The sequence below is a fragment of the Microtus oregoni genome, unplaced genomic scaffold (assembly GCF_018167655.1).
Source record: "Microtus oregoni isolate MIOR12 unplaced genomic scaffold, Mior012 000008F_ref0000371, whole genome shotgun sequence".
Classification (NCBI taxonomy): domain Eukaryota; kingdom Metazoa; phylum Chordata; class Mammalia; order Rodentia; family Cricetidae; genus Microtus; species Microtus oregoni.
The window spans coordinates 27,529,404-27,555,606 of NW_024543067.1; the positions used below are offsets into that span (position 1 = coordinate 27,529,404).

At 38.5% G+C, this 26,203-nt stretch overlaps 1 protein-coding gene across 2 annotated transcripts in view; it reads right to left on the reverse strand.

Moving 5' to 3' along the window:
* Positions 1-26,203, reverse strand: part of Cntn5 (contactin 5) — a 1,138,775-nt gene that overhangs the window by 35,066 nt on the left and 1,077,506 nt on the right. For both annotated transcript variants that reach the window (XM_041657731.1, XM_041657730.1), the window contains 4 exons: positions 25,205-25,354; positions 13,625-13,695; positions 11,703-11,937; positions 2,947-3,056 (listed from right to left, as the gene is read on the reverse strand). In XM_041657731.1, the coding sequence (XP_041513665.1) occupies positions 2,947-3,056; positions 11,703-11,937; positions 13,625-13,695; positions 25,205-25,354 (566 nt within the window). The remainder of the gene's footprint in view (positions 1-2,946; positions 3,057-11,702; positions 11,938-13,624; positions 13,696-25,204; positions 25,355-26,203) is intronic.

The window sequence follows — 26,203 nt, forward strand, 5'->3', positions numbered from 1 at the left end:
GAAGTTTATACATTGCAGTGAAGTTTGAACTGTGGCTAGAAAAACAAGCCATAAGACAGACACAGGCATATAAAATCTTGAAGCGATCTTCTGATTTTGGTAACAAAGCCTCCTGTTTCACATTTCTATTTTATTAATACGGTCAGAATTCTAGCATTAGGAAACAAAGTTAGATCATGGCAGGGGCAGCGTAGAGAAGGTCGAGAGAAGATGAAACATGGGTAAGATTTAGTCATAATTATTGATTTCTTCTGCTAACATTTTTAGCAGAAGAGATGTGGGGATAAGAGGAGAGTAGTCTTGCGTGTGCAGAGGGGCATCTAGTTTTAAGGAAGGAAGAATGTGGAAAAGAGTTTGTGGGATGTTGTTATTGTTCTCATATGTTTTCACATTTTGTCTCAAGGTGACCTGTAACTATCCAGCAATGAGACAGAAGAAATCAAAGTCATGGCTGAATATATCTCACTTAAAATAACAGCTAATGTTGTACTTGGCCATTGAATTTTACATTTTGTTTATTTTCTGTTTAAAATATTGTCTACCTTTTTTCTAGTTAACAGGATGTTGACATTTTTCTTGTAACAAAACTCTGTTTTTCTTTTTCCATTTTTTATGTATGTGGTGCACTGGTTAGTTTAGTGTCAACTACACAAAAGCTAGAGTAGTCAGATTGAAGGGAACCTCAACTGAGAAAATGTCTCCATAAAATCAGCTATACACAAGCTTGGACAACATTTTCTTAATTAGTTGTACATGGGGAGAGATCAGTCCATTGTGTGTGGTACCATCTTTGAGCTAGTAGTGCTGGGTTCTGTAAGAAAAAAGTCTTAGCAAGCCAGGGAAAGTAACCAGCAAGCAGCACCCCTCTATGGTCTCTGCATCAACTCCGCCTCCAAGTTCCTGACCTGATTGAATTCCTGCCTTGGGTTCCTTTGAAAATGAACAGTGATATGCAAGTATAAGCCAAATAAACCCTTTCCTTTTCAGTTTGCTTTAGTCATGGTGTTTCATCACAGCAATAATAAACCTAAGACATGTAGTTTGTCTGTGTGTATGCATGTTCGGTATACATGTGTATTTGCACGTATATGTGGAGGCTTGAACTATGTGCTAGGAATCACCCTGGACTGCTTTTTCACCTTATTCAGTGAGGCAACATCTTTCATTGAAACAAGAGCTTAAGGTTTCAATCTTGTTAGTCAGTTTGCCCTGGGATCCCCTGACTCTGCCTTCTGGGCCACCTGACATTAATACAGATTATGGGGATTCGAAATCTGGTACACATGGTTTTGCTGCAAGTGTTTTAACCATGGTGTAATCTTTCCAGCCCATAATTCCTTATTTTTATACTTTATTTTATAATGAAATGCAGAATAAACATTACTGTACTCATGGAGTCTCTCCAGTTTAAAATTTCAGAATTCATGTCACTTTAGTATGAAAATACTACCATGGTATTGACCTTAGCAGAATCTGTCTCCCCTTGGCCACCTTGTAATTTCTGAAGAAATTCCATTTCATAGCTGTGAAAACTTGTCATTCTAAAGGAGACAGGCTGAGCAAAGATGGTGCTACGACATGTCTGTGTCCCATACGTCCTCACTGTCAGGCCAGCCTTGACCAGCAAGACATCAATGTCTCCCAGTAAGTCTGTTCAACTCTGCCATACCCATCTGGAGATCTGACATCTCGTCTTTCTATGAATTGTTTGTTTTTGTTGGAAGTTCCCCTGTGTTGCTGAGGGCTGGCTGCCTAAGTAGGTTGGACTTAAGGTGTGTGCCACTGGACTTGGTTTGGACTTTGCCTTTTGAAATTTTCAGCAGCATTTGGGTCAATGAACCATTCTTGATGTTTTGAAATTTCTCTTCAGGCTCCTGAATTTCTTCAATGTCTCCCTGGTGATTCTTCAAAGTGATAGACTGCTCAATCTTTAATCTTCTAGAAATAAAGAAAGTTGGGATGTAGCTCAGTTTCTACACTGATTGCCTAGCATGTTCAAAGCCCTGGCGTGGTGGTGCATACATGCAACCCTTGCACTTCAGAGGTGGAGGAATTCAGTGTCACCCTCAGCTACTTAGTGAATTGAAGCCAGTTTGGGGGTCACATGAGTTCTCGTTTCAAGCAACAATAACACAATGCAACAATAACAATAACAACAAAATAACAAACAGCAGCAGAAAATAAAGTTTATAAAGCTTAACATCCAAAGCAGAATCTGTGACTTCCATGTGTTAATCATCCAGTGTGTTGGGCCATACAGCCCTGGGATTATCCTTAATTTCTTTTTCATAGCCTATATCCAATTCACTATTCAGCTCTGTCTTGCCTCCATTGGAAATAATGGTCCACTTCTCATCAGCTCCAGAAAACAGTGCCCTGTTTGACAGTTGATGATGACTGGACTAGCTGCTACTCTTTTCTTCTGAAGCTCTTCCCTCAAGTCTGTTCTCTCCACTCTAGACCAAGAGGCTTTTAATACAAAACAGACCTTGATACGTCCACTCCATTAAAAATGGTTTTTGAGCCTTTCCCTGTACTCAAGATAGAATACTCAAGCTGACAGGTATCCCACAGACCTTCAGGCCAAGTGCAGTCTAAAGGTTAATTGATGTCACTGAATGGATATGGTATATTCTTGATTAAAAGGCTGTATTTTCTGTCTTAAAGTAGTAAAAGTAAGTAAATCTGTACTCACACATAGTTTCTGGGTTTGTCTAAAACTCCATTTCATTTCTCTTTCTATTTTTGCACAGTGGTGTAAAGACTACAAAAAACCAAGTCAACTAATGAGAAGCAAAATACGTGTCAGCAGAATAGTGCTTCTTTCTTTCTTTCTTACAGAGCAAAGTTCCAAAGGAATATGATTCTGATGAAGCGTCATTGAGCCACCTCTTTAGAAGGACACAGTGCCAGCAAAATAAAAGGCTTATTTTCAGTAATTCATACCTCAAACCCCTGCGGCCTTCCGAGACTTTCCTTTGTATGTTTCCATGTAACGAGAATCTCTGAGACAGATACACTCGTAGCCTTGACGTTGGTGGGGGCAGCAGTGGGTTCTGTAGGAAGAAAGGTGGAAATGATGAACCATAGCCCCTATATTATATCTTTCAACACTGTCCCAGGGGCTCTGAGCTGCTCATGTCTTCCTGACTTGTTTTTCAATGATACCTTGTGAAGTTGTGAAAAAGAAAGAGATCAGAAGGTGATCTATTTGGGTTTCTGGGTTGGGTCAACCGACACTAGAATCTTACCAATAACCAGTGAGAAATCCAGAATGATGAGGGCAGAGGCCTTTATCCTTGAGTCAAGGAGGGCATTTCTCAGAAAAGTAAAAGATTTGACTTCAGCTGCCTGGCAGTCCAGTCTACCAACAAAGACTGTCAGCCAGGATTGGCTGGTGTGCTTGTTTATTTATTTAATTAATTGATTTTGAGGATAAGTTATGGAAGCAATGTAGCCGTCCACCCACAAGGGATACATATTTTGTGAATAAACAATGTTTACTAACTATAGCACTAAAAATTCTAGACAAATTATTCCCACTAAGACCAAATCCTTAAGTGTGTGATATCATACTTTTTGTTTGTTCATTTTGTATTTTGAGCTAGGCTCTTGCTATAAAACCTTGGCTGGTCCAGTGTTCACTGTACAGAACAGCCTGGCTTTGAACTTGTGATCCTCCTGTCTCATCTTCTGAAGTGCAGGAATCACAGGTGTTTATCACTATTCCTGGCTTTTAGGATGCTTTTCCTACCCCCATACTATAGATGAAAGGACTTGGGATTTGAAGATGGCAAAATAATTTGTCAAAAGGTGGCTAAAGACTGGTAGGGTTGTTTTGGTGCTGTTTGTTAAATGTTTAACTCCAATATAGAAACACATTTAAGAAATATATCATTGTAATACTGTGTTTATTTGTGTAATCAAAAATTGAGTCTAAGTTTCATTAGGCGCCTTTGCCACAAATCTCCATTTCCATGATAATGGAAGAAGTGTGTTATGTAGCCCGATATTTAAAAGGCATTCATTGACTTTTATGACAGGAACAGTCAGAGTAGAAAAGTTCCTGAAGGTCTCAGTACTGCTGCTCAAAACCCCTCTCCATTTGTTTCTATGCTCAGTGACCTTTCACACCATTTTTTTCTAATACACAATGTCTGACTGACATCCATCAAGAAGTGCATTTTCTTTGACATCACAGGGTATATAAGCAAGGAACTATTTCTAGCTTTGACATGGCTGAATCGTAAATACTGTCACAAACATGTGTTAACTGAAATGGTAGAATAAAGGTCAGAGATTAGGTCCAACAGTTCTGTACAGATTATTATATTTTAAAAAATCCTGTGCTATAAAAAATGTAGAGACTTTAGTATCAACTTCAAATTAACCACCCCATTTGCCCCCAGATTTAGGAAATCATAAAACAAAGACACGATTGTAAAGAACACCTTTCAAAAGGCATTATGAGGGGCCTGGAATAAGCACAACCTCTTTCTGAAATCTTTCCTTAGTTATGGGAAATAGTTGTACATCTATCTAGATGCTTTTGAATATTACTGATTTAAAGATACCAGTCCAGTGCCTAGGGTGGCAATATAAGCATGCAATCCTAGCAATGTAGAACTCGAGACTGGAGGATGAAACTTCAAGATTGGACACACAGTGTTTCCTAGCTAGCCTGTTATATAAGAGATCCACCTCAAAATAAAATAAAATAAATACATACATACATACATACCTCTACTCAAAAAAATCTATTCCTTGCTGTTAAATAAGTCCACAAAAGACTTTCCTAAACATTCATATTTCTACTAAGCAATGGTTTTCTTTTGATAAGTTCCATATTAAAATTAACTTGCCAGGACTGGAGAGATGGCTTTTTGGTGAAGGGCTTGAGTTTGGTTCCCAGCACGACATCAGGCGACTCACAGTTACCCATCACTCTAGCCCCAGGAAGTCTGACTGTTTTTTCTGGATTCGTTGAGGACTGTTCTCATATGTACAAACCCATACACAGACACATGTACACAGGCACCCACAGACACAAGACACAGAGGTACCCACACATAGACCGACAGGCAGACAAAGACACAGACAAATAGGTGCACACATACATAGACACACACATAGACACACAAACACACAGAGGCACAGACACACACACAAGAAACACACAGACAGACAGACATGTAGACAGACAGGTACACACAGAGACAAACCACACATACAGAAACACACAATGATACACACAAGCACAGACATACACACATAGGCACACAGTGAGACAAACACACGCATAGACACAGACAGACACAAACATACAGACAACACATACACACGTGCAAACACACACAATTAAAAATAAACTTTAAAAAGCACACCACATGATGTAATTGAGCAAAATTCATTTTGATTTTAACATGCAAGTTGACATGATTCCAGCACTGTATCGATTGTAATTGCTAGTTCTGAGAAGCACTAACATCTTTTCTCTTTCCTTTGCCCAGTGTTCTCCTTCATATCACTTTATAGTCTATGTTTAATCTATTCAGTTTGTTCTAAAAGAAAAGCTTCTATTTCGTTCTAGAATTACGACTAGCAGACTTGTAGTAGACCTTTTAAATTGTTTAACAGGACTTTAAATTCTTGATTCTGAGTTAAAGAAAGGGGATGCTGGTGGATTTGAGGCAATGAATTGCTCAGATCTGGGTAAGTTTCATTTCAAAGGGAACCGCACTTTGGTTATCGTTCGCCATTCTGTCACTGTGCTGCTTCCTTTCAGAATAAATGCATTGCAGACATTCCCCTGCCAAATGCTTTCCATCCGCTTTTATATTACTGAGACAATTACATCTTTGTCAGGGATGATTGCAGGGGGATAAATAATTTCAGAAGCACAAAAACGATGGCTAGGTGGCAGCGTTTCTATCCCTCTTTTTCTCCAGAGAGAATTTTTTTCCCTGTTAGCTTTCAAGAGCACCAGACACATTTAAATGTGTCTCAAATCGAAATTTAAATTAAAAAAAAAACCCTGAAGATTGTAGAAGAACACGAGAGTTGGTTAGGAGCTACTTCTCAAATAAGAACTCAAATTTCCATGGGAAATCTTGAAGGATTTATAATTCAGGTCAGAACGATCCTGATGCATCACGGTTGATTTCCTCAGGGTGTGGCCCAGAGTAGCATCACCTGAGTGAGTGTGGACAAGCTGCCTGAAGTCAGCTCATCTTCTAGAACAAAGCCACATCCAAAGGCCACCCGTGAGGACCTGAGTTGGCATTTTAGCACGGGAAAAAGCATGGCCTCAGCCAGGTTCTTTCAACACCCTGTTATGTATTGTTTATAGTTGAATTGACAAAATGTTTGTCTGCAGACAAGAATAACTGACTGTGACTGGAATCTTTTGTCCTGTCAGGAAGGGCACTGCAGCCACCTAAGAGAGAGACACCATAGACAGACTATAAGAAAGTTGCTTGAGTCAGAATTCAGGAGTACATGGCCAACGGGCTTTGGGGTTCAAGTATAGCAATTTAAGCCAATATGTCAAACTAATATACCCTACAAAATTAAAAAGGTCTAGATTTTTTGGGGGGAAGGTTGCTTCATCTAAATTCTGCTTCTGAATGTGCCCATCCCCCAATTGGTTCCCCAGGGGAACAGTCTTAAAACATTGTTTGCTGTCTTAAACAAACAAAAAGGTTCTCCCCTTCCACCTTCGGATTGGATATCAGACTCAGATCACCAGGCTTGTTCTGAAAGTGCTTTTATCTTCAGAGCAGTATTATAGTCCCATCCATGTTCATTCGAGACAGGCTTTCTTACTGAGCCTGAAGCTCTCCAATTGGCTAGACTGGCTGGCTAGCAAACTAGAGGGATCTTCCTGCCGCTACTTTCCTAGGACTACAATTGCAAGTACATGTCACCCATATCTGGCCTTTTATGTGGGTACTGAGAATCGGAACTCAACTACTACTCTTGACTTTGCACTCAGGTATGCTGATTAAAGTCCAGAACCTTATTTGTACAAATGTGCTAGGTTTCGTCTGGTAGACAGAGACTTGAAAATCTCTCCTCTTGCTTAGTTAGGGTGTGATGTAGGCTGTGGATAGCTCCCCGACTTCAATCTGAGCATAGGTAGTGGGCACTCTGATTGATGGATTTCAGTATCAGTTAGATTAAAATTTAGAGCAGAATTATCATGCTCATGAATTTAGATGATACATCTACGTTAAGTGACCCAGCAGCTGGAGTCCTCCTAGTGATTTGGGGGATGTGCTTGTAATATTGATTGTACATCTGACTTCCCAGGAGGGGTGGCGGCAGCACTAATAAAAGGGGAGTCTAATAAACTCTGTGGGAGAAGGGCTACGGTTTCATTAGTTAGAATTCAGTGAAGACAGCTGCTGTTGAACTTCTACAGTCACTAATCCAAATGGATCACACAGCACAGACGGGTGATTATTCTTTGTATTCTATAACTAATATGCCAATTTATAAATTTCTGACTTCACATAAATCCCATTGAGCTCAGTTTCAGCTGAGAGTTGATCTGGATAATACCACCTTGTGAGTGCTGGGCTTTCATCTGAGCACTGACTGCCCTGTTTTCAAGGGATAACTGCAAATCATTTTCTTCGAGTGAGGAACAGCGTCTTCAGTTTAATAAAAACAAGAGCCATGCAATTCACCTGAAGAGGCAGAAGTCCCCGATACAGAACATTACAAGTAAATAAACCTTCCAATCTGTGGTTAGTGGCTATGGAATTCCATCTGTTTTTCTGATGGCTGTAATTGAATGCCCTGGCCACCGTGGGTACTGCACTCAGCTGCACAAACCCACACTCACAAATACTTACATATGCATAGTCTTGAAAGGTTTTAAATTAAAAATAATAACAACTTACAGCAAAAATCTGAGTAGAACTGTTTTTAAAGTGATTTCTTTTCAAGATAAAAATATTAAGTCAAAAAATTAATGCTCAGTTTTGTATCTTTAGAAAAACTTCACTTCATAATTCAACTCTTATCTGTCCACTCTGAGCTTCCACTTTAGGTAGGAGGAACACCCATGTTATTAAAAGAACCACATTCACTCCAACTCCGGAAGTTTCAGCTGACTCATGTCAGTGCTGAGAAACAAACTTGGTCCTCTGCAAAAGCAGTACATGCTCCTAATAGCCGAGCCATGTCTTCAGCCTGCCATTAATTTATAAGTCCAGGCTGGCCTCCGACTTTCAACCCTCCTGACTTAGCTGTCTACGTATGATGACCGTAGGCATGCCTACTCTCACACAACTTTACTATGCATTTTAATATCGGCTGCATCAAAACTTTGCAATTCTTTTAAAAAGCTGGGTTTGGTTTCAAAATAGGATAGGTATCATATCCTAAAGGTCAAAAGCGGAACCAGGGTTAGGGATACATAATTCTTCCGTGGCGCAAAGGTTGGAAGTGTGATTTATCTATGAAGTCCCTGTGGAAATCCTGGCAGGTAAATTTCTCTCCAGCTCATATCAGTGTCCACTTGGCACCATTAGAGCCTTGTTGCTCCTGCTGCATAAATACTGAAAATTTTCAAAGGCTCGAGGGTGTTAATAGAAGAACATCCTGGAACATTCCCAACTGTACTAGAGAGAAATAGCTAATCTCAGAAATGTGAGTCAATTTAAACCTCAAATAACTTAGATAATATAAATGATCCCTTTTAATAGGCCAAATATGGGCAAGACTTTGCTTTCAACAGTGCAATTCTCACTCACATTCCAGTAGACTTTCTTGAAAGGGAAGGAAAAAAAGATGGGTTTGAGGAATGCAAATGCACACACTTATGGGTGGGTAGTCTTTGTTTTAATGGTCTCAGTACATGGTCCACACTTATGGGTGGGTAGTCTTTGTTTTAATAGTCTCAGTACATGGTCTAGGCTGGCCCTGAATTCATGATTCATGAGTCTTGAGTGGTGGCATTACATCTTTGAAATGGTCACTCCTCTTCAAACAAAGCCATTTGCCAGGTGACTAAAATAGAATGAAATTTCCCTTTCGATTACATAGGAAAAGTTGACCTGTTTTTACTCTCTGGAAAAATTACTTAAAGAATACTTCAGAATACAGAATAAGTATGTGGAGTTTTAATTTTAGCATTATAAACATTCTAGAACTGTTCTTATTGAAAACTTTCATTGTCAAGTAAGAGAAAGAGAGATCCCAGAAGGAAGACAATCTGCTTCTGATCACCCTGAGCGTGACTGCATTGCAGTGCGGTGAATGCAGTGCAGACGAAGGGAGATGGGGCCTTCAGACATGCTCTGCTTTTTAACAGATGGGGTTCAATGGTGCAAACCCTTATGCTTATTGAAAGTTCCAACTTTAGTGATAAAGTTCCACATATGTGTATGTAGATCTTGCAGTCAGAACAAAGGCAGGTTGGGCATACTGCGGGACTGCTATCTTCCATATTTTCATGGAAAAATGAAGTGTCACAATGAAATATCTTGTAGCAACAACCCCAGTGTCTTTGAAAGGAAACACGCATGTTTCCTGTCTCACTTGAAAGAGAAAACTCCAAAGGCAAGACATTTCAAGTTTAAGGGTTCACTGTCCAAAAAATGTGGAAAAAAGTTGGGGGGGGGGGAGAAAAAGTACTCCATGGTGACTGCTGTGATTTAATTTCAAAGCTAAGGCTGACAAGGAACTGATAAAATAGGACTTCTTAAAAAGCAACCCTGGCATTACCCTGCAAAGCAGGTTTCCAAATTTCTGTGATTCACTGTGAGCCCTGTTGCCATGTGCTTGGTAATGAGTTTGAAGCAGGTTGAAAACAACAATGATACACACTTTCTGGTAAAATATGTACTACCAGATAGCTTTTAGGAGTGAGAAATTAAATATGGCATATTTGCTTGTATGTATATATTCTCAGTGGGACAGTGCAGGGTGAAATGTGCTTAAAAAGAGCATATTTATTTTTTTCTTTAAATATTTCCAAGCTCGTGAGTAGGTGCAAGTCTATGTGCTTGCATTCAGGGCCTGAGAGACCAGAAGAGGACATCAGATCCCCAGCACTTGAACTGGGTTACAGGTGGTTGTGAGTGTCAGAGGTGGGCCCTCTGCAAATGTAGGATTCGCTCTTAAAATGCTGAGCCATTTTTCCTGTCCCAAAGAATTTATTACTATTCTGTGGTGAAAAGCTCGGCTGTACCACTTCTTCTCTTTAGTCCACAGTCTGTTGGCTAGCATTGTGCATCTGGGTGTGGTTCTAAGGCTCTTGAAGACCGGGCTTGAAATTATGACCTTACATTTCTTTTAAAGTGCTAAAATAGTTAAGTCACACAAACACACACATGCACACACGCAAGAGTAGGCATACATGACATGGTTGTATCTAATACAACCCGAGATACTAAGTTCATGGATATCTTAGTGGGACTCCTACAGTTTACAACGGGAATCCTCACCTTACCGGCCATTGTTCTACTAGGTTAAAATTTGCTCCTGCTTCACAGCTTGGCAATGTATTACAAAGATGCACGACAGCTCTTATCAGAAAGTGCATCATCTGTAAACCAAGCACTGCCTTTGTTCTTCTAATTCAAATGATCTTATTTTTTTTTTCCCATGAATCCCAAGCCACATATGTGGGCATAAAAGAAACACCAAACACAGTTAATGTTGACCTTGCTTATTTGGAAGGTCAAATAGCTGCAGCCTTTGTCCAATATGTTTTGAGTTACTTATTATTATTATTATTATTATTATTATTCCACTTACTGGGTCAATTGAAATTCTGCACTTGATTTGAGAGGGTAAATCTATGATGTATTCCATTTTCTGTCAGAAAATTGCACTTTTGTATTTAAGCTTATTCAAAACTCAGGATCTTGATAGCAAGTTGGACTTGTGGTTTAACCATAGTGCCTATAGAGAACAGCTAGCTTTACTTTATTCTTCTATAAAACAAGCACACTTACTTACTACATGTTACCCCATCTAGGTGCTTAGGAATAAAATGAACTCATGCATGTGATGACCACATCCTAGAGGAAAAATCAAAGATGGAGAGATGTGCATTTAATTCTTATCATAAGATGCTTAAACTTTGACAGGCTCCTTTGCTTCTCTGGTCCTCAGTTTCTCTTCAGTTACAAGGATACAAAGGTACAGAGGCAAATTTGTAACAGAAAGCTGTGTGAAACTTCTTTAACAGTACAGTGATTTGCACACTGATGTCATAATTGCTTATTAGTTATGTCAATGGAACTTCAATTAAGTTTATATCATACAACACAACACGCACACACATGTTAAAATATCCAGAGAAAACAACATGCTCTAGAGATTACGGATATTATCCACTTAATGGAAACATGTTGGTTATATATCATTAGTGAACAGGAAGCCCAAATCAACATATGCAGATGTTTTTTAAAAAGATGAGGTGGAAGGTGTGTGTGGGGAGCAGAAGGAGGGGAGGGAGAAGAACTGGGATTGGTATGTTAAATGAAAAAAGATTGTTTTAAAACTAAATTAGAAAAGATGACTGAAAGAAGTTTAATAAACTATATCTAACAACTACAATGGGTTAATGAGTGAAATTTTGAGTCATTGGCATACCAGTATTTTCTAAAACATTCTCACAATGTCTCATTAGAAAACCAAAATAAAATATTGAAAAATCAAAGAGATGGAGTAGAGCCACTGACCTCCCTCCGCTGAACAGATGACGACAATCGGACTGAAGGGGCCATCGCCTTTATTATTATAAACACCAACTTTGACTTCAAAGGGTGTGAGAGGGGGGACACTTTCATCTCGGTAAATGAACTTTGAAGCCTCAGAAGATGTCACCATCTTCTCCTTCCAGCCACGTGTTCCGTTGGGTCTGAACGCCACTATGTAGCCGAAGCCTTCCCCATTTTGAAATTCTTCTGATACTGGCTAAAGAAGGATAGTACAGTTAATGATCAACAAAACAGCTGGCTGAGAAACAGTTCCTTTTAATGCTTGGCATTACAAAAGCCACGGTGAACTACAGAAAATAATCTTGGAGCTTTTTAATATGCTGTAAACTAAGATTGCACATGTGTTTTGGCTTTAATGGTACAATATAAAAAATGAAATGATATCAGCTGATATTTGAGGAAACACACCAGAGTTTTTGAGAGAAGTTTCATAAACTATATCTAACTACATCAAGAGAAAACTCTTAAGATGGAACAAATTTACTCCAATTAGTCATGTGTATAAACTGACGATCCTTGAACTCTATTGGAGAACTGAGTGTGTCAGCGAAAATTGCCATGTTGTGTGGTTGCAAGTCTCTCCTCCTTAGTCAGTGCTCTGCAGAGCACTCAGTAGATCAAATCAAAGAGCCATCAACTCACAACCTGTCTTCCAGAGTCCTTTTCTTTTGTGTCTGGGTTTCCCAATTTGCGAAAACAAACAAATAAGTCAATCCACTCTGGACTGTTACACATATTTTAAAACTTCTTGTACTATATATGGCTTGCATTAAAATTTATTTAAAAATTTCAACTGCAGATTATAGATAGAAGTAACGGTATTGATTAGGCAATGCCGGGAAGCCACCAGTTATTTAACTAACAGAGCATACGATGCCTTGTAGATATCCAGTAATTTTGTGTTAAATTTTAAAGCTTGAATCCTGATTTAAAGATAAACTATGTACTGAGTAGAGGAAGAGACAAAGTCTATTAAGTCAAGGTCATAGGAGAGCCTCAGTGAAGTCAGATGTGAGGAAATAAATAGCTTTGCAGAAATGTTAACACAAGGCAGAAAAAAATTATTTATGAAAGGAATGGATGGAAGAATATGACAGACAATGCATTGGTGGAATCTTCCTGCTATCCACATATTTTCAGTGTTCTCTAAGACAGTCTCATTTCTCCAGCAAACACGACCAAATTTTGTGGTTAGGGTGGAGCTCATTAGTTGTGTAGCTACATCTTGTAATGATGTTATCTAATAGAATAAAAATAAAAATAGACTTCATGGTAAAGTGTATTCTTCTCACGTATTCTATCCTCATTCTTTTGACTATCAAAAGGTATTTGGAGATTGTATGATGAGCTCTGTAATGTGACACATCTCGGGAATTCTGGTCCTGATTCTGATTGTCAAAGACAGTGCCAGAGCGGTGACCCTGTTTCAGTCTGCAGAACTAGGAACTCTCCCTCACAGTAGGATTGTGTTATAAGTTGGAATAAACCAGGGACCATGTACTCAGTGTGGTGGTGTCCTTCCTCTCATGGATTCAGTTTCCAAAGAAGTCGAGGTGGCTACTTGCTTAGAAAAGAATTAACACTACACGAGTAATCTAAGTTTCCAGAGTAATTTCCAAGGGGCTGCTTGAGTGAGTCAAGCTTCCTTCAGAGAAAGCCCGTGTTATTGCAAACATACCAAGGACTTAGCAAAGGTTGTCTGGGAAATTGGCTGAGGATGAGAAGGACTTACCTAGATCTCACTCATCTGAGTAGAAAATCCTCAGACTGTTTCTTCATTCAGACAGAAACACCCAGCCTTGGACCAGAGCAGAGTCTCTGGACAGAGCCCTAGTTTCTGAGCAATCAACCTGTCCTGATACTTGTACAGTGATTATTTTTACCTCCCAGGCGATCACCAGTTCATGCCTTCTTCCACTTCTTCCACTTACATTGCTGGGCGCTGTCTTTGGAACTGTGGATAAAAATGCATGGAGCTGAAGAGAATAAATACACGTGTGATTTCCCTAGACCATTATCATCCTACTTAGATTTTGTAGACTATTAAAATGAAACAGAGTCGCTTTCCATTAGAATCTGCATATTAAATACTAAGACAAAATATATTATAGATACCTTGCTATCTGAGACAACTTGATTACATATATGTAAATATATGTATTGATTATATATACACATATACTGTATTGGTTATATATACATTGCAAGTGTACAAATTATATATGCACATATATGTATATTTATTATATATTACAACACACACACACACATATATATATTTATTTATAGTTAAATCATAGTTAACACCAAAGATAAAGGTATTTACTAAATTTGGGCAAATTTCACACTTTCAATGGCCGTCTCTTCTCTTTGCTACTGTTATATTTCTTTTTATCATCCTGGGGTCTGCAAAAGTTCTGGAAAAATTCACAGGTCCAGACCTGCACTATCTCAGGATCTATACTTTAAGGAAATCATACCCATAATGCCACTGTGTGAGATTCTATTTAAATGAGTAAGCATTAAAAACAACTGTCAAAAATCAATCTTTCTTCCCCTTGCACATACAGAGTCACTCAGTGCAAGTTTTACAAATGAATAACGATTAAAAGAATAAATGTGTCAGAAGAACAAATTTCCCCTTCATTGCACCAAACCACAAATCTTCAGCTGAATGGAATATTTTCCAGTGAAGTGTTGTTAACAGGAGAAAAACTATTAAAATAAACCATTTTTCAGAGTCTGTGCCCGCCTTCACAACTCCAATCTTGCTTTTGTATCCCAGAGTATATTTAAGACAATATTGATATACACATGAACAATGAACTCACATTACCTGTGGGATGAAAGGCCATTAATTGTTAGTATATATTTTATATGTAACATTTTATATACTATGAGAAACCTTAGGCAGAATTATTTTTATAGTATGAGAAAGAAAAATAAGAAGAATGCTTCTTGGATCAGTGAAGTGGGAAAGAAAAAACTGTGAATATAATAATGATGTACATTAAAATCATTAATTCTTGTTCTGTTGGATACCCATTTAAATGCCATTAGTCTCTTTTCCCCTTGGGTATAATTCTTCTCCTGTTGAAGTGCTCGCAAGAGTTACTAGCACCAAGCTGTATGACGTGCAGTACACACTGTGGCAGCTCTCCATTGTTTCCTTCCACAGCCCATGCATTCTACAGGCTATTTATCCATGGAGTTCACTACCACGGGTTCCCTCAGAAGTATCTGGAGTTAGATAGTTATTACCTTCATACAAAGAAACCACATAAGATTCAATTAGATAGAAAGACATTATTCTGAAGTAGTCAATATGTCCTAGTTAATATGAACAGCAAGAAAAATCACTTATTAAATGAACTTTTAAAGGTGTTTATTGAATTTTTTATTTGACAGTTTCATACATGTATACAGTTCATTCTTATTACTACAATCTCAAGTACCTTTGATTATTTAGCACCCCTATTAACTCTTTTTCTCCCTACAATTACATGTCAAACATTATTTTTATTTTCTGAGATCCACCGAGTTTAGCCAGGATCATTTTTGTGAGCATGGATTTAAAACAATCTGTTGGAGAATAGTGGGCTCTTTAGTGGGCACACGGGTCATTTGAAATGATAGTTTTTGCTGCTGTAACAGCGACATATACCCATATGCCTTGGCACTTTTCCTACGAAGACCTCAGTGAAATTGAATATGACTTTAAGTGTGTTCATTTCCTGTCAATGATATCAGTGAGACTTACAAGAGGGTGCTGATAAAATGCTCTCTGCCTGTGTTGGTACAGTCCTTGTCTGGTTAACAAGTTAGAGTTTTCAGGAAGAGGAGACTCAATTGAGAAAACGCCTCCATCAGATTAGCCTGTAGGCAAGTCTAATTATCTCAAATAATGACTGATATGAGGGAGGGGCAGCCCACTGTGGGTGGTGCCAACCCTGGAAGGTGGTACTGGACTGTATAAGAAAGCAGGCTGAGCAAGCCATGAGGAGAAAGCCAGTAAACACTACTCTTCCATGACTTCTGTTTCAGTTCCTGACTTCCATTCAAGATGTACTGCAAGTACACATGGAGAGAAGCCCTTTCCTCTCCAGGTTGCTTTTGGTTATAGTGTTTTATCACAGCAATGAAGACGAACTAAAGCAGTGACCCTGTGGCCTGTTTCTGGCTAATTCAGGAATTTGAATGTCATGACAATCGGTGAATATCTACTTAAAGTAATAATAAATGTGATACAATTTGTCAATACTCAGCCATTGTGGCTTCCCTTAGGACATTTGCTTGATAAGAAAATGCACACATACATGTAATTACACATGCATATAAGCACCCACTTTATATTTATCTCTGTCAACACATTTCTGAGTAACACTGTTCTTAAAATATGGTTTAGGCTAAGTGCTTCTTTTACATCATTGATCTATGTTTATATTCTAGAACTTAGATTTTTGAATTCACTTCTTTGAAGATAAAATTACTAAGAGTTCATATTTCTGAAAAAAAGTCTGGGCATGGGAAGAACCATTTCAGTTTTGTTCCACTTTTAAAATAATGGGATGCTCAGCTGGAGTTACTGAATGAGCTATGAGCTCCAATGTGAGCCTCTCCTCAAACCCACCAGAATCTAAGATTTAGAAGAGGTTAAAAGCACTAGCTAGTCTTTCAGAGGCCACAAGTTCAATTCCCAGCAACCACATGATGATTCAAAACAATCTACAATGAGATCTGGTGCCCTCTTCTAACATGCATGCACACTGTACTATCTATACAGAATACCAAAAGTGGCCTTTGACTGCTAGTGTTTCAATAATGCATCTACATGGATTTTGAATACTGTATATATAGTAAATAAATAAATCTTAAAAAAATAGAATTGAACATAAAGAACAATAAAGTTGGAGTTCTGGGAGTCTGGAAGGAGCAATGCACAGGACATTCATGATTCTGATTTTAGAAAATACATTTAAGTTTTTCAAAAATTTTAACTTTCTGAGTAAAAATATTGTGCTAAGAATTTAACTAGTAATGGGGCTGGAGAGACGGCTTGGTCCTCACATAGCGGCTCCCAACCACTGTAAGTTCATGTCCAGGGGTTCTGGCACCCTCTTCTGGGCTCCACATACATTAGGCACAAAAGTGGTGCACAGACATGTGCATAAAATAAAACACACATAAAAGAATTAAGGAGTGACTAATAAATATTTGAGGTTTCCAAAGACTGTGAAAGCAAAATAAAACCTTTTCTAAATTAACACAATGCTGTTAGAGTAATTTCCAGGTTAAATCATCTATAAATAACCTGTTTGGTAAGATACGCTCTGAAATTGAACTGCTCAGTACGATATTTGGAGACAAGTTAACCTGTAGTCAAAGAGTAAATGCAAGGGGCTAAGATCTTTTTTGCCTTGCTCTATCACCATTTCAGTGAAACTTGCACAATACCAAAAGTGGCCTTTGACTGCTAGTGTTTCAATAATGCATCTACATGGATTTTGAAAAGCTTGTTAGATGTTTGGGAGCAGCTGATGGCAGTCACAGGCCTTGAGAGCTGCAGCCAAGGCCCATGCTTTGCTGTTGAGATCTAACGCTGCACCCTTTAATTCTGCTTGGCTTACATTTCCTAATTACATGCAGATATGGTAGTTGGCATGCTCATGGATTTCCTTTTCAGTGTGGTGACACACAGTCATTATCTCTGCCACACTGCAGTGGAGCTTGCTGATTTTAATTATAACCCTTTTGTTTATAATACATTATGAAATAATATATTTGACTTAATCTCCTAGAGCCCTTTTGGTATGAGCGTTCTGTAATTCTTGTTAGAAGCATAAAATCCATAAAATCAAAATCTCATAAATGCTCTCAGAGAAATACATATTTTTAAACCAAATATATCTTCACTTTAATTAGTGAGAACCTGATTTAGAATTAGGCATTGAGGTAGCCTTCTCCCTCAGTCAGCTACTGATAAATGTCACGAATTTATTAACTCAGGGGATCAAGTTTACGCACATGCTGAGCAGTTAAACTGATTCCCTGCATTTATTTCTGAGCAATCACCCTTCACAGATAGATCATCCAGTTGAGACTTTACACATGAGATCCAAACGCTTAACTGTTTCACGTCTTATCTGGCATCCTGATATGTGAGTTATTTTCTCTTTTTTTCTTAAACAGTGAAATCCTTCTTGTCAGTATCCAGAATGAGCAAAGTAGAAAGCGCTCCCTTCGTATAAACAGGCTGGAATATCACAGGGCTCTTGATAAATGTCATTGTTTGAATAACATGTTACACGTTACCACCACAGCTTAATTAAAAACCAAACAAAAGAAGTCTCCAATTTCTCTTAGAGTGTTTACATGGCTCATTAGATCATACAGCTTTGCTAAAGACCATGGGAAGTCTTTGTAATTAAGACGCTGAGTGGTTATCCCAGTAGCCGGTATGAGGTATGAAGCAAAGATACAGGAGAATGGAGAGAGTGAGGGGTTAGCTACACAGGAATGGTAGTCAGAGGGACATTTCAAGACATTTTTCTAGTAGAATTGAACTTAAATATTCCCATTAACAATTACCAACTACATCAAGTATGTAGAAAGCTTAGAAATTAGAGTCCCCCAAGGCTAAGACTCCCAAACCAGCACCAAACAGCAGCCCTGCCTCCTGAAATCCCCCAAAGCAGAAACTCCCAAACCAGCCTCAAACAACATCCCTACCTATTTTCAATTCTGAGCTAGTGTGGGTTTTTTTTTTTTAAGCATCCATCTTCACCTCCTGGAGAGCTAACTGCTGTTTTTGTTCGACTCAGTGGGGCAGACGACTTTGCGCAGGCAGAGTGGTAGTTTCCAGGGATATGACAAAGATCTGAGCTGAATCCCAGCCTTCCTATTTCGTCATCCAATCTGTCTTCTGAAATTATTAGTATCTGCTTATCTGGTTAGGTTTGTTTTTGTTGTTGTCGTTTTAAACAATTTTTCATGAATTCTTGACTGGCCTTGAATTTGCTGTGTAGTTGAGACTGGCTCTGACTTCCTGGTCCTCCTGCATTTACATTTTTTCTTTTGTTTCTTATAGCGAAAAGAAGGCTAAAGAAGCAGAGAAAAGCAAATACTGATGGAAGCCATGGATAAAACTGCGTATTCCAGAGATAGCTCCTCAACTGCCCAGCACCCTGAATTCTGTCCCCTATTATCTTTTGACTCTGAAATGGAAAATGTGACATAAACTTTTCTGGCCAAGAAAACATACTATCTTTACATTTAAGCAATCAATACTCTTACAGCTAGATGTATCAAGCAGACATGCAGATGGAAGTCTTTCCCAGACACATGCTTCCTACATTGCAGTAGCTCGTCACCTGTGAACAGACCAGACCAGACCATTTGTAGAAACAGCGTCATTCTCTTCCCACCACTTTCTCTTAATGTGCTTTGTCTGCTTGCTTCCCCTGAATCTCCTTTTCACTACTGATAGCTCCCTACAAATCTTTCTCATATTCCAGACTTTTAGTTTTATCTTATGTCCCATGGAGTTGAACCAAGGCTGTCTGTGTGACCATGAATTTATAACTGTCCACTAGAGTCTGGTGAGACCAGTTGTGGATCCATTAACTCATACTACCACAATTCATCTGAATACATGGAAGAAATGGTCAAAATGTACTAATGAAACACACATGCACACATGTGCACAAACATACACACACATACACTCACTTCTAATCTATAGCTCCAATCCCAACTATTTCCTCATCACTATTGCATCCTAGGGAAGTCTCATTTTTAGATATTTAAAATCTATTTGATTTAAATAAAAACTGTAATTTCACAGGCATCCCATTTTCTACCCTTCCATCCTAGCTTGGGTTTGACCCTGGGGAGCAGTGCTCGGTCTCTTCCATCTCATTTCTGCTTCCTTTCTCACGCTGAAACTGCCACTTTGACTGGTACTCCCCAGACAAAAACAGAAAAGGGATATATCTACATAGAAGATGGCATCTCTGTCTATGTATTTGATATCATCTCATGATCTCTCACTGGTTGTTAGATGCTGCCAAGACTTTTTTTTTTGTTCTTCTTATGAGACGCTATGGGCTCTTTGGGGACATAGGAACCTCTAGCGGCATATGATTCCACAAAGCCTAGTCAAAGTTTCCTTCCATGGTGCCCTTCGCCCCCACTGTGACTGTTCCGCCCACCTGCTTGCTAAGCCCTAGAAATATGCAATGTTCCACAAACTACCTTTTCCTCTGTTGCTTAGGGAGTTCAATGTGGGATTGAGAGTTTTTGTATAAAACTCTGAAGCTCAATTTTGCCTCTGGTGGAAGACAGAAGCCATCTACCAGGGCTGTCTTGCTCCTCTGCTACTTCTGCTACTTGTTTTAATAGGGAAATGACCTATCCCTATTGAAGTTAGTGTTGGTGAGAAACCCCTGGGTCAAGACAGCGGGAATTAAGACAGAAAAGTAAGGCTGACTGCCCTGCTCCTTACAAGCATTTTCTACCCAGTCTCACTCAGCATCTGAGGTTGCATGGCTCACTGCAGCAGAAGAAAGACTCAGGTCATTATTAATTACAATCTCTTCAGCTGTACTTTATCTTCTTGCTCCTGAAAAGATGCTGTTTTTGTTTTCATGTTCACATCTCCAGAGAAACATTGTTGCTATTGAGAAAATCTGACTTCAGAGGAGACAGAATAAAATCCTATTGTGATAAATACATATTCTGGCTCCTTAGTAAAAATAGCTTAATGGTACAAAAATGCTAACACTGTCTAAGATAAGCCTGATTTGTTTTCTCTGAAAGTCTATGTATTGATAGTATAGCTTTTAAGGGACATTTGGAAACCAGACTAAATAAGAGTTGAACGGAATGATTTACTGGAGAAAATTAGAAACCACAAAGTGGTCATACACTGCTGTCACCAAAGGGCCCAAGCTAGGAGGGTTTTAGTTTTTTAGTCTTCCTCTGTCTTAAAGAAAATATATTCTGCCGAAATAGTTGGCAAAATTAAAGAAAATACCATTAAGTGAACATTATGACTTTCTTCAAGCCAATGAGTAATTTAATTATATTATGTAAAGAAATGGTCCTAGTAAGATTAAAATAAGACAGAAATTATAGCAAGCAACAGACCCCTAAAGCCAAATCAAAATCATTATAAAAAATAAAGTAACAGTACGCATCATGTAGCAGAGAGTATTTTTCGATGAAAAAAAATATGCTCTTACAGACACATTACTAGGTAAAAAGAATGAAATGGCTATGTGTGAGTGTCCCTAGTTGGTTTGGTATGGAGATATTTAGCCCATATACATTTATCTGAAAACATACCATCAATATAAAAGAGATTTTTGCATGCTCATCATTGCTTAAATTCCCTTCTTATAAAATAACAACCCAGTGAATGAAGGTGGTTGTAATAACAACAGAGATGTTAATACTTATGTGCAGTTTCTTATGTAATATAAGGATCAAGAGAAGTAGGCTACAACATGTCCTTGTTAGCACTATTTGTCAACTTGACACATTCATAGCCATTTGACAGAAGAGACTCATTTGAAACATTGCCTAGACCAAATTGGCCACTGGGCATCTTTGTGGGGTATTTTCTTGATTATAGGATGGTCCAGTCCAGGTACCATCCATTGATTCTGGTCCTGGATTGTGTGGGTAAGTTATCTGAGCAACAGACTATGAGTGATCCAATGAGGAAATGAGCAAGCTGGCAAGCAGCACTCCTCCATGGTTTTTGCTTCAAGTCCCTGTCTAGACTTTCTTCAGTGACAGATTGTGTGACCTGGAAGGAAAGCCAAAGAAACCCTTCTGCCCCCACCATTCCTTCAAGTCTCTCCCTTCCTTCCTTCCTTCCTTCCTTCCTTCCTTCTTTCCTTCCTTCCTTCCCTTTTTTTTTGTCATCGTGTTTGCAACAGCAACAGCAAGAATACTGGAGCATGATATTTTCCTAATTTGACAAATGCTAATAAGAAAGCCTTAGACACCCTTGCTTGTGTTCAGCAAGCTAGTAAATGACACACCTGAACATTAATTCAATTCTAAACTCATGTAACTCAATAAACTTCATATATATATATATGCACATGTGTATGTGTGTGTGTGCATGTGTGCTCGCAAATGCACGCACACATACACTAAGCTGATGGAGGAAGGTCATTGGTTAAAAAATAAAGAAACTTCTTGGCCTCATAGGTTAAAACATAGGTGGGTGGAGTAAACAGAACAGAATGCTGGGAGGAAGAGGAAGTGAGCTCAGAGACGCCATGCTGCCCTCTCCCAGGCAGACGCGATAGCTCTGCTCTCTGAAGCACATGCGATGAAGCTCCGACCCAGGATGGACGTAGGCTAGAATCTTCTTGGTAAGCGCACCTTGGGATGCTACACACATTATTAGATAGGGGCTAGTCCAGGTGTGAGAGTTAGCCAAGAAGAGGCTAGATATAATGGGCCAAGCTGTGTTTAAATGAATACAATTTGTGTGTTGTTATTTCGGGTAAAGCTAGCCGGTGGCGGGAGCTGGGTGGCGGAATGCAGCCCGCAGCTCCCACTACAGAGGGGCACCCCAACATATATTGTTTATAAATGTTCTTTTACATTTAAAGGGGGATATGATATAGATGTGAATAATTTGCATTGATATGGATTTTGCTTTAGTGATTTAAATTTAAGGTCAATTTTGTTATATGTATATGTATTTCTGATCTTGATTAAGGTATTGTGATTGTGTAGTTCACTTAAAATGTAATGTATATAGGTTGTTAATGGATAATCAATAATAGTCAAGCTTGTAGTCATGCTAGTTAAGATTTTCTAGATGTCCATAGATATATTTTAGATAGGCATTCTTCATATTTTTCAAAGATTATAGAATATGGCATTTTAAATATTTTAATAACTTAGGGCTTTTCATGACAATGAGACATGTCTGCTCCTGGCAGCACCAATCTACTTCAAGAGGCAGATAGGCATCGAAGAGGCTCCTTATGGAGTTTGATAGCCATTTGGGCAAGAAACTGCTCTTGCCTGGACTGATGCATAAACTGGACACAGATAACCCACAGAGAGAGGACTGCTGAACTTGCCTAAAGGTGAGATGGTCTTTCGGGGTTCCTGACTCATGAAAGAATCTGCGAGACATTCTGCAGGACACAGAAAAAAGTGACTGAACTGTCTTTAAAATTTTCTGCTTCATGGAAATGTCTGCTGGATACTATGGGCCTGTAGGCTGAAGATGGATGCCCCAACGGTACAAAAGAACTTTGGGTGACTGTCCAGACTGAGAGATGTCTCTGTCATTTCTAGAGTTTGAAAGTTGCTTATTTCTTGTTTGCTTAGGTAATATTGTATCTTTCTGGAGTCTTTGATGGAGTTGAAGAATAGTTAGTTATAGTTTTCCTTAGTTATGATAAAGATTAGTGTAAGTTTTACTTGATAACTGTTTTGTTATATGTAATTTTGCTATGTTACTAAGCTCTATTTAGCACTATATGAAAAGATTTAGAAGTAATGGCTGTTACTAGACAAAGAATGCAAAAACTTCCCAATGGCAAGTTACACAGTTGCCCTTCTTACTGACCGTTCAGAGGTTTCTAACGTATTAGTTGTAGAATGGTGAGGTTCAAGAAAAGAAATAGCTGCTGCTCTTGTATTCATTTTGTTTTTCTGTTTCAACATCTCATATTTTCATATTCATTTCTTAATCTATAATCATCTCTCTTGTGACATCATTGAAATAATAAAACATTCACACTGTTGTCTTTCAAATTTACACGTTAGTTTGATGAGAGCAGCACATTTCATTAATTAAACATGTAATCTATTTATATCTTTCTCTCTCTCTGGATAATCTAATTAAAACTTGTAAGAAAATTGAAATTGCTCTATAAATATAAATGTGCACCACAGTAAAAATAGACATTTTCTATGCTAGGTTGACCTCCTTATGCCAAGACATTGGACTGAACTAAATTATATATTTGGGGTGTGAATCTTGCTTTTTTGGTGTATATTCATTGTACGAAGTACTGAGTTTTCTATGGACTCCTGGATATAGGTACATAGCATGTCTGACATGTTCTCCAGTGCCAGCCTAGCCTATTCTAATGGTTATATTATCTTCTTGGAAGTGTTTTGATGACCAAAAATACTAAAATTTATTCTTTAGGAAAACTGCAAAAAAATTTTTTGGTATATGAGAAAGAAGCATTTTTGACATAGAAATACTTCACCTTAAGTACTTTTTCTTTTTTAAAAAAATTTAGCATTTTTTATTAAGAGAAATTTTACAGAGGCATAATCTCTCATAATCTCAATATCATAATGTTAAGACAATTTCCCCCTCCTATGTAGCTCTCCATTTTGAATGTTTAGTTGGTCCATTAGAATAATGTCATATTGGAATATAAAATAGGTACCTAATGGAGGCAGAGTGTGTTACTGGGGACTGCTACCTCAGGATACTGGTGACTTTTGATCTGTGCTGCCTGAAGAAACAGCTACAAAACTTGGCACTTGGTTCTATGCCATTAGGAGGTTCAGCTGAATTTGATGTCAAGCAAAGCATTATAAAGTGGGCAACGCTCACCTTCCCAGCTCACTGTGAGTGGCACGCTCTGCACACACTTTCACAGCATCTTTCCTCTTCCGTTAGACTTTAATGGAATAAAGTATGCCGTGCATACATAAAATTTAAGACAGCAATCTATGACTGAGGCAGGTATAAAGCTAGATAAAATCTTTGAAATGCATCATCTGAACATGGATTGGCTTAAGATGCAATGGTGGCTTGTTAACAAAATTTTAATAGCACAAGTAGATTCATACTTTAAAAGTTTAGGAGAGTTACTCATCCTGAAATCAATTAGTTTCCTTGATATGGTCATTTGGGTGTTTTTTTTTCAATTAGATAAATTTATTCTGGAAGACTAGGAAGACCCCTTGGTTTTTCTAAGCTATGTAGCAGATGGGTAGCTCACGTATACAGTTTTCCAGAAAGCACCAGGTTAAGGAGGGGCTCTGTTTGTCTCTTCAAAGTGTAAAAGTATAATTTACACAGGTTAGGTGGTGAAGGATAGCAGAGAGCAGCCTAAGCAAGTAGAATGTAATTGAAGGTAAGAACAATCACTGAGGAATAGAAAGGTAAATTAAACTATTCTGAATTTTATGGGGTTTCTTAGAAGAATAAATAAATTGCCTGCACTTCATGAGAACTTAAGTTTAAGGATGGGAGGACAAATCATAGATTTCATAAATTTTTGTTTTGGAAGCAGTGATAAAATAGCTAAAAAGAAGAAAAAATAATTATTTTAAAGGAAATAAATTCAGGATACTAGGAAAATGCATCAGGAAAGTCATGGAGCAGTCATGATTAATTCAGCTTCCTTTCAGAGTGATGAGAGGCTTATGAAACAGGAGATTTGTGCCTTGGTTCTTACCTGCCTCATTTGTGCGGATCATTCGAGATGGAATGCTTGGATCCCCTGTTCCGATTGGATTGGTGGCCACCACTCGGAATTCATATTCTACCCAGGGATTTAGGTCCACAGCCATCGCTGACTCCATGTCTCCTGTGATGACTTCTGGGACTACAGAGAAGGAGCATAGTTCATGCTATTAAGAGGCCAGAGAAATGCTACAAATGCATATTGGTCAATGATGTCGCCATTACTAATCCCTACTTCCTCATTCTATACAGTCATTTCTCGTAATACATGGCCATGATCCTTCTTCCTCATAGTACATTACTATGTATAACTACTATGACAAAATGAACTTTCAGGAAGTAAGCACTGCATATGCTGAAGTTGTTTGTAGGCCATTAGAATTCCTCTTATCTGGCTATCAAAGAACTTAGCATGATCGACACTAAAAATCATTTTCCCATCCTCAGCTCTAGAGAAGAGGCTAAGTCCCACTAGAAACAGAGTTCTCTTCAGTTTCTAGGGAGATGTTTTTTATACTCACAAACATATTTTGTTTCCTGTCCACAACAACTCATGAATATATCTTTTAGTTAGAAATGACAGCATGTGTGGAGTAGGTACAAACTCTGATCTCTTCTTGGAATAATTTTCCTTCCATACTTTGATTCTATCAAACCATGAAATTTCTTACAATTGTCTTTACAAAACCATGTCCCATTCTCTCTTGACTATTTATTTATCAGACCATACCAGCTCCTCTATCACTGAAACTGCAATCGTCAAGGTTGGGACTAACCTCCATATGTTTAAAATCAATGATCAGGTGGCTGCCCAGCCAGACAGTCTCGGGGAACTGAGTCCATGCCCCCTCCAATTCTCTAAATTTTCTGGCCATCAAGCGGGGTATGTCCCAGGCTACTGGCTTTCTTTACCACATCCCATCTTGCCCCCAAGCACTCCTTTTTATCTATGGGGTCCTTGGATCCCCTAGCACAGCCTGTTTCAGGGCAG